Source organism: Psittacula echo, assembly GCF_963264785.1.
Source record: "Psittacula echo genome assembly, chromosome: 1".
In the NCBI taxonomy this organism is placed as follows: Eukaryota; Metazoa; Chordata; class Aves; order Psittaciformes; family Psittacidae; genus Psittacula; species Psittacula echo.
Window position 1 is genome coordinate 84,091,306 of NC_137735.1, and position 9,619 is coordinate 84,100,924.

Sequence of the window (9,619 nt, forward strand, 5' to 3'; positions counted from 1 at the left end):
CACATCCAAACTCTTGCAGGGCTTGGCAGCGTCCTCCCCAGGTCTATGGTTTCAGGAGTACCCAGCTTGAGTCGGTGAAAAGTTCTGCCATGTCCCACCTTTGTACACAATAAGCTCAATAGGAAATTGTTAACTTGGAAAGGAGTTCTTAATATTAAAGGCCTGACTTGCAGCAAAGCAGAGCATGTGCCATTCCCAACTGATCTCAGGGGAAAAAATTGCCTCTGAAAATGGCTCAGGGCTTGCAGGGAGATGCAATAGTTTTCATTAAACCGACCAATATAGCCAAAGGATAAAAAGAAGACCACCTTTCAGATATGCAACCCCTCTCCTTCAGACCTGAAATAAAAGCAATGATCTTCAGCCCAAGAGCAGACTCTTCTCGCTATGATAAGCTGATATTCCATCATTCCTGGTACAGTCCTGAGAACAACGTTGTACCCCCTCAGGAACTGAGGCCCATACAATGCAGCTCTGACTGTTCTGAGCCAGCGTGTTACCAGACACTTCCTACAGCTGGGTTCTCAAGTATATTGACAATCCCCCTCCCAGTGGTATGTCCAGTCAGATCTTTGTTTTCCACCCTCAGTGAGTGCTGCTTTGTCCACTCTGCTTCACATTCCACAGTCCTGGGAGAGATGCTAGCACTGAAATACATCAAAGATGTAGCTGGGATGCTTGAGGGTTGGGGATATATTTTCACAACAACTTTTTTTTTGTCAGAGGAAATTCACTGAGTTGGAATTCCTTTCTCAGGCCACCATGCTGGATAATGCCTTACGTTGCCTCAAGAATGTAACGCTTGATAAAACAAGCCTTTATGTCAAGGCTTTGATGGCTTATGTCTTCACACTGAGTCAGGATACGGAGATGAGAGAGCAGCTCCTGCATATGCTAGAGAAGGAAACCGGTAGGTTGCTGTTTAGAAGATTTTGGGTTCTAGAGGCAATGACTGTGTTTAAAGCCTGTTATCTGTAGGATTTAATTGCAGTGATTTGTAAAATTTAACTACTCTCAGATTGGCTTTTGTGTCAGAAAATGTTAATCTCTTGAAGCTGTGAGAGCCTCTAATTTTCTCAGACCCAGGAACAATTTCTAATTGAAAACAGCAGAAGTGATCCATGCTCAATTTGTGCTGTCAAAGGACTCACTTGAGTTGTGGGGCTCCCACCGTTCTTCAGCAATTCATCTGTAGTGCAAGAGATCTTACAAAGGAAACTTGGTTCACCATGTCTATTCATCTGCTGGTCAGAGCATTTACATGCAGAATTTGCAGTGCTTTCTGACTGCTTCCCCATTGCTGCTTTACTCAGCTCAGGGCCCTTGGGTGGATACAGATTTATTGCTGTGCTGCTGATCTTGGTTCTTCCTTTTGTCTCTTTAATGTGGGTCAAGTCATAGTTTTCTTTGGCTTTTGTTTCCACTGTTAATAGTTAGCAATGACTTGACAAGAGCAGTGGAGTTGTAAGAGTGGAAAAGGTGTCCTACATGTTTAAATGTATCTGTGTTCTGCCTGCTGAGTCTGAGGATGTGACTGCAGTTTGCCTGCTGGAGAATCTCTGCCTCAGAGGTTTATCTTCTGCTGGCTAGAGATACCTTTCTGTATTAGCCTCACTAGCAGGATTACAGTTGGATCTTAAAAAGGAGTTCAATGCTTTTTAAAGACTCAAGGTTAATCTGTAGGTCAGCTGTAGCTGCATCTTCAAGAAACCTTCTACCACTTCATTTAAAACTTGTTCTGCTTACACCACCTTGGGAGTAGTAAATAACAAATCCTTCATGCAAAACCCTTCCATTCTGATAAGCATAATGAAGTTATACCAGTCCATAGATGGGGAGTCCTTGTTTAGCCCTGAGCTAAACTCTAAAGTCTTTATGCTAGTTTTGGGCAAACAAGTGATTTTGTGGTTCTATTTCAAAAGTGAAGGTTTGTTCTGAAAACTGATTTGGAATTTAAAAGCATTTCAAGGTTTCATAGTTGTACCTTTGCAGGAGATACCTACACTCAAGCTAAATTCTTAGCTGAATTTTGGTTAGCTCCCTATCATCACTACAGCAAAACATTTGACTGGACTCAGACGTATTCAATGCCTATAAGCTTAGACCATAAGTGAGAGACCAGCTCTAGCTTAAATTGTCCTAGCCTATGCACTGCATAGATGCCAACAAAGTGAGTTGGGTAGTTTTGCTCCTCTGGTAGCCCATCAGCAATTCTTCTTCAAAGAGTGACCAATTCTTGCACAATAGATACAAATTACTGAAAATGAATCCTGCAGCTTTTCAGCATGGGAGACCCTCTTATACAGTCCTAGGGAAATGCAGAAACAGCAAAAATGTGAAAGTTTGAGTACATAGCTTTGAATATACACAATACACAGAGATCAGTAAGACTAGGACTGTACTGTAAGCAAAAAGCCTCTGTTCAGAGTCAATAGTCTCTAGGAAAATTGTTTTCTGGAGGAACTCTTTGAGGATTTAGGGCCTGGATCTCTCTGTGCTTTCAAAGGAAAAAAGTAGAGCCTGTTATAGAAAGCTGTCCCTTCAGAGCACAAAAGCAACACAAGTGATTGGCTTCTGCACTCTGAGGTGCCCTGGAAAGGCACATGTATTTCCAATGGTATACAGGAAACTGCCAGTCCTTGAAGGATACTAGGGCAGGAGAAGTTGATGTTCATAAGTTCTTCTCTTCCACATGTTTTTCCCCCAATCAGCAGAACTCCTGACATCACATTCCAGTAGTGAAGAATCTTCTTCTTCTATGATTGAGACAGTAGCGTACATCCTCCTGGCTCATGTCTCCAAACCAGACTTGGCATTCAATGAAGCCTCAGTAAGCAAGATTGTGCACTGGCTCAGTGGAAAAAGAAATGCCTTTGGTGGATTTGCTTCCACACAGGTAACAAGTTGGAGGAAGTCATGGGGGAAGGAGAGAGATACTATGCCTGGAGTGGTGTGCACACCTCTCATGTGTACATCACTCTAGATCGTTCCTTTGCAGATGAGCATACATAAGCCTGCTTGGGAAGGGGAATGCCAGGGGAAACACTTTTTCTGTGTGGTGTAATTGAGATTACCCAGAGCCTGGGACTGCTAACCCCAGGGCTCAGAAGCCACCCTTTCCAGGTAACAGAAAGTAATCCAGCTGCCTGTGGCATAGACACTACCTACGCACTTAATGGCATAGACCCCACCTGTGTCAGAGTGTGAATCGGGGCCATGAGGAGTGTTGTTCTCCCCTCAGTGCCTGAGCTACTGTGCTGCATCTTGTACTGCATGGTTCCACAGCAAAGTGACTCTCTCTCTACCTTCCGGACACAGTTGTTAGCCTGCAGGCTCTCGCTCAGTATGCAGCCCTGATTCCTCAGGAGATCAAAGACGTAAAGGTGACAGTGAAAGGCAAGGAGACTTATCCATTGGAGTTCCATGTGCACAGGAACAACAAGTTGGTCCTGCATCAGACATCTCTCCTTGCAGTCCCAGGGATGTACACAGTACAAGCAACTGACAGCGGCTGTGTTTATGTACAGGTGCGTATATACAAGGAAAAGAACTGTAAGGTTTTGCCACTGACTATTCACAGTATCACAGTATCACAGTATGCTAGAGATTGGAAGGGACCTCAAAAGATCATCTAGTCCAATCCCCCTGCCAGAGCAGGGGGGATTCAAGTGAGGTTTGGCTCTAAGGAGACACTATAGCCTCAGATTCTGAGTAGAATTTGGTTTTCTAGGCAGAATCATGTCGAGCTTGAAGGAGCTCAGGTATACTCTGTTGACATGGTTTTATTGTAACCATCTGTGGTATCTTCATCTCAGAAATGTCTCAGCTTTGCTGCCCCATGCTATAGAGTCCTGTCATTGTAAAGAGACTAGTAGATCTGAAGTAAGGAGTGATGGGATGCAGAATAGTACCTGCTTCTATATTGAACATATGCTGCTGATGTCATTGCTTCAGGAGCTGAGCACTGTATATCTTCTGACTCAATATTCTTTGGATTGTTATCACACACAGAGATAAGGAGAGATGTAGGACCAAGGTCTTCTTATCTCAGTACACCAACACAACTGGTCCATATTATTTTTCTGGCAGCTTTGACAGTAGTCTGCTTATGAGCCACTCATGCAGCAAAGAAGTCAAGTCACTCCCTATGAAAACTTCCCTCACTGTGTCACTTCTGTTCAGCCATCTCTTCTGTTCAGAGAATCCGCAAGCAGTGTATAGACAAGAGGACACAACAATAATTTATTGTTAATGCACGTAGGAAGTAACTAGGACTCGTACTGCTTGGCTAGACTTGACTATAGTTAATAAGCATAAGACATCTGATGAATACTGCTGACCAGTCAGGCACCAGGCAGATGGAGGAAGATTGGCCTATGCTGCTCTTTGGAGTGTGATCAACCCTCTTGCTGAATTGTCTTCTTCTGATTCTTTGCTCTTTCTTTTTTTCAGGTTTTATACTTGTTTTGTCAGTATTTTTCCTCTTGAGACCTGGAACTGATAACTATTCCCATGTCAACAGTTAACAGTCATATTTCTTTCTCCTTGCAGGCAATGTTTTAGCTAATGTACTTTCTCACACCTTAATGATTTTTTTTTTTTTTTCAGTAAGACTGAGACATTTTTGTACTGAATGAGGCCTTGGATCACAGATAGCTAAGCCTCCATGCTGAGGGTTACACTTGGCAGATGTACCTGATGCTGTGTGCTAAACAGCACATCTGAACAGAAAGCACATCTGGGGCTAACTGTGTTAGCCACTGGTTACCGATTCCTTAAAAGCTGGAGGCACAGGTAGTCCTTTAGCTTACACAGGGAAGCTCCTGGGTACTTCACAGAGATATTTTCTTCCCCACCAGACCACTTTGTCCTATAACATCCCACCACCAGAAACAGAAGAAGTCTTCATTCTAGATGTGGAAACAGTACCGAGAGAATATGATGGTGTCAGGAAACAGCTTGACATCCATGTGTCTGTCAGGTATGAGATTCCTTGAAGGTCTTTCTTCAGTGGAGCCCAGTGACATGATCAACCCCCGCCTAGAAACCTCCTGTCTCTGGAAACAAAGACACAGGGGAAGACCCTCTTCTCCATAGATCCCAAAGAGATTGTGAACTGAGGCCTGGAGAAGCAAGGGAATGCATTTGCAATGCCACAGCAACTATTTCAGTCAGCATAGAACAGCTCAACAGTCCAAGAGCACTAGCAGCTGAGATGGCATTGTTCACAAGAGCCAGAGTTCCCTCCCTGAGGGGCACTTGGCAGCCTGGGTTGAATCAGCCCTGAGGTGCGTTCTCCTGTAGCGTGAACCTCTGCTGGAACCAGATAGCAACAATTCCAGTCCCCATCCTTACTTCACTTGCCTGCATCTGTCTAGGATGAATGTCTTGGTCCATATTCTCCATACCCTACTGTCTTGAAAGTAACATCTCCATGTTGCAGAGAGCATGAAGCCATAACACATTAAACATAACACATTCGCTGCACAATCTGTTTTAATAATGAGCAAGTAGATGGGGGCAAATTTTTGTCCTTTTCTCCTATCAATTAGACATTCTGATGAGCTTTCACATCACCGTAGAGCAGGCCAGATTTTGGAAGTGTTCGTTAGGATCTCCTAGACATGCTGTGATGCCTTCCACATCTAATGTGCTTCTCTCCTGCCCTTTTCAGTTACGTAGGGGACCGTGAGACCAGTAACATGGCCCTGGTAGTGGTGGAGATGCTGTCAGGGTTCATTCCTGCGAAGAGCTCTGTGAAAGCGGTAAGACTTTTGCCTTTGGCCTTCCCTGAAGATATGAAAATATGTTTTTCTGATGTAGCTGGGCCAGAAATATCCAAACATTTAAGAACTGCTGGAGAATGGTATCTACTTATCTTGCTACAAATTAATTAAACTAAGAAAGTGCAGATACAGTGGGCTATTTCACAAGGCAATTTTTCCACTTGTGGAACTGATAGTGCAGTTTTCCATGTTCAGTAGTGAGCATCACATATGCAGTGAGAGGTTAGAGAGGAACTGGAAAGCACCTAGTTAGAGTCGTCTAGGGGTGCACTGAGACCTTTTGCCATTGCCAGAACCATTTGTAGGGATACTTGATAAAGTGGTGTTGGATCCTGAACAGTTGTTCAATTGCATGCTCCAGTGTTCCAGGAGATAACCAGGGAGATATATCATACCCTCCTATTATCCCTATTTCCCTTTGCTGCAAGTGCTGAAAGTAGGAACATGGCTCAAGGACAGCTGTTCCATATGTGAAAAAAATCTTCCTGAGACTTTGTGCACTCACAGCAACCTTAGTACCATTATAGCTGGGTTACGCAGGTCTTCCCCTGACTAGGCTGAATGCTTTGGTCAGCAGTGGTTCACTGACAAATACTAAACTTGGTGTGAGACAACAGGGAAGGCCAATGACCTGGTGCTAACCAAGCTCATCTCTTGTCTTCCTATGCAGCTGGAGAAGATACCTCTGGCAAAAAAGACAGAGGTAAAACCAGACAAAGTCACAATCTACTTGGAAGAGGTAAGAGAAAGACCACAGGGAGCTGCCTATTTAGGTAATAGCAACTGCAGTACTTTGTACAGGACTCTCAGAGATCAGAAATGCAAATCTCTAGGCTGGTCAAGCATGTTAAAATTTTGGCAGAAAAGGAAGAGGGTTCAAGAACCTGGAAAGATAGAAAAAGAAATCTCTGATGCATAGGGAATAAAGTTGGTATATAGATGACTTTGAGATGGCCAGTGGATTTCTGCTAATTCCAATTCTTCTCTCCAGTTGGGTAAGACTTCTTTGAAGTTTAACATCTCAGTGGAACAAGATGTTGAAGTTCAGAACCTGAAAGCGGCAACAGTGTATGTCTATGACTACTATAAGCCAGGTGAGATTCCAGTGACATAAGCAAAGAGTAACTATTATACCCCCATTCAAACACAGTTCTGTCTATGTCCCTTATTCCCTATCTCCCTTATTCTGGTGCACTTTTTCCTGCAACTCCAAACTTGGGTTTCCTCTGTATTAAACTCTGACATTCAAGAAACAGAATCAATTGCTTTTCTGTTCTTGAGATGAGACTGCCTGGCACTATGATTATGTTGTGGTGCGTATGTGTTCAAAATGACTGTGTTTTTTCACTTCCTCTAGCTTCAAGCTATATCTCTGTAGAAAGAAAGCTTCTCTGTCAATTTAGGATGTTTCCTCCAGCTCCTTGGCACTCTTGAAAATACTTAGAAATTTATTTAAAATCAGTGTTACATGCTGCCACCCTGATCCACCAGAAGGCAGAATTTAGTTCTGTGCTTTTCATGTGTGAAAATCCTACTATCCATTGCGTACTGAGAGGGTAATAGGAAAATAATTTCTTACCCTTTAAAGCTCTAAATGAACTACCAGCACAAAGAAGAGAGATCCTGGAGTTATTTTGAGTCTCTCAGTATGAGCCAAAACAGCAGATGGAACATTAAGAATTTTTTTTTTTTTTTTTTTTTTTTTTTTATAATTTGAGAACAAAATGGAAAAACTATCACTGAAGATTCAGAAAGCAGTACCAAAGGCCTACATGCTGTATACTGAATTCTATTCTTGTTCCCCTTTCCACACCATATCAAGAAGACGATGAGGCTTCTTAATCCAGCATTTACAGAGCTAAATATTGGCGCCTGCTCTCTTTACTATTCCATCCTGTACAAGAATTTTTGTGTTTAGTACATACATTTTAAAAATTGATATCTCACATGAGAATACTAATTATCCATGAAAAAGCAAGGCTATTGGGACACACTAATGAAAGGGTCTCTACTTACAAAAATGTCTTTGTATTAGAAGGCATCACAATGCATACAGGGGTCTTTTACAGCTGTATGGGAGGTATGCTGGAACAACAGACCACTGGTCTGACCCAGTGTAGATATTTTTCTGTTCTGCATTCACAGTGTGAAGGGTAAAAAAATATAAAGGTAGTGTGATGGTTGTGTTAAAGAGTAAGAAGCCTGGCACTACCCTACAATGCAGTTCTGCAGCTCACTGCTCTTTCTCTTTTGTTTCTACAGATGACCACACAGCAAGAGAGTATGTTTTCCCTTGCAGTTCAGGTTAGTCTTAACAAGCTTCCAAGGTGGAAACAGCTGACACAAAGTAGGGGACTGGTGGTAAGCAAGCAAAGCACCCCACCTCTGCTCTGTATTTAATTCCATCAGGTCCTGTAGAGCCTTCTTGGACTGCAGATTGAATTGGAATCTACTGTACTAGTTGTGGGCATAGCTTCTAGCCCAGGTATAATCTCAATGCAGACCAAGGCCTTAGCATATCATGGAAGGTTAAAAAGATCTATTTTTATTGCATTTCCATACACTCTCCACATGTGCAGTTCTTACAGCATCTCAAATATGAATGCAACTGGAAATACCTATTTCAATGACAGAAAGATGTCATCGTCTAAGTTCTCTTAGCTCTTAGACAACTTCCTAAAAGTTCACCAGGCACTTTGTCTTTTCTTGCTCTTTCTTTCCATAGATATCTCAAAGAAGGTTCCTACTAGAATGCCCTGACTCTGCAACCAATAATCTGAGTTATCCGCTTCCATAAGGAAAACTTCATTGACCTGGCTCTCTACTGTGTTGGATGGACCCTGTTTTTTTTGATCCTAAGTTTCCATGCAAAACCTGGCTTAATACACAGTAATTTGGGATCAAGTGAAATAAAGTATGTGGAATATGGAGATAAGGCAGTGACTTGACAGCTGATGAAGATTTTAATGCCTGAAAAAAAGAGAAACATTACTTAGGTCATAGTTGCATACTTTGCTTTTGGTCATCATAGTCGCTTTATTCTTCTTCTCTTTCCTGAGTCCCCTCTCTGGGCTACCTTCTCAATAGAGTTAACAGAACAGTTTGTCTACAACCAAACTTGAAGCAAAAACCCACATTTCTAACCCTCATCTGGTTCACTACATGGCCTTTTGAATCATCTTTATGTCATAACTGAAGAGTAGGAACAGGCAGAAAAGAACTGCATAACAGTACCTTATGAAGGGAGGCCATAAGACTGAAATAACAATCCTTCCACATTCACGGTATATTGTGTGGCCTCTTGTTTGTTTCCATTTCTTATGTCAAGCAGGAGTATTTTAAAAGCTGTAAAAGCACGTGATCCTGCAGATATCACTTTCAGATTCCATTTCCATTAGATCAAGGACTCAAGGATTTTCTTTCAATGCCTACTATTTTAAAAGCAAGTCTGCCAAGCCATATAAAAGAAGGGTTAGATCTGGATGTGTTTGTGGGGCAGTTTTTTTATGTCCTGTGCTTCTTTTTTTTTTTTTTTTTTTTTGGAAGCAAGCAAACGTTTGTAATCTCCTTTTAGTGATTCAGTTACCTGTCATAAAAAGAAATAGCAGTTATCTGTCATAAAAAGAAATAGCAATACGAGGCAGTGATGGATGCTGTGTGCATGCAGGACATGCAAAGCTAACATTACTGTAGGAATTTAATGAAAAGAAAAGACATTAATAGATGTTACATGTAGTGAACTGTCCATGATCTTCCTCAGGTTATGGCAATTTTACCTTCCTGGTGACATGGAAAATGGGTATTGTTGTCCTTACAGTTTTCTCTATATACCT

The 9,619-nt window shown here is 42.1% G+C and overlaps 1 protein-coding gene across 1 annotated transcript in view; it reads left to right on the forward strand.

Annotated features, from left to right (window-relative positions):
- LOC308233010 (alpha-2-macroglobulin-like protein 1) overlaps positions 1 to 8,908 on the forward strand; it is a gene marked incomplete at both ends in the record, with an annotated part of 30,717 nt that extends 21,809 nt beyond the window's left edge. Inside the window, 9 exons of the mRNA XM_080639484.1 lie at positions 757 to 910; positions 2,712 to 2,903; positions 3,319 to 3,527; positions 4,860 to 4,981; positions 5,675 to 5,765; positions 6,457 to 6,525; positions 6,778 to 6,880; positions 8,049 to 8,090; positions 8,874 to 8,908. Coding sequence (XP_080495610.1) covers positions 757 to 910; positions 2,712 to 2,903; positions 3,319 to 3,527; positions 4,860 to 4,981; positions 5,675 to 5,765; positions 6,457 to 6,525; positions 6,778 to 6,880; positions 8,049 to 8,090; positions 8,874 to 8,908 — 1,017 coding nt within the window. The remainder of the gene's footprint in view (positions 1 to 756; positions 911 to 2,711; positions 2,904 to 3,318; positions 3,528 to 4,859; positions 4,982 to 5,674; positions 5,766 to 6,456; positions 6,526 to 6,777; positions 6,881 to 8,048; positions 8,091 to 8,873) is intronic.
- Positions 8,909 to 9,619: the final 711 nt, after the last annotated feature.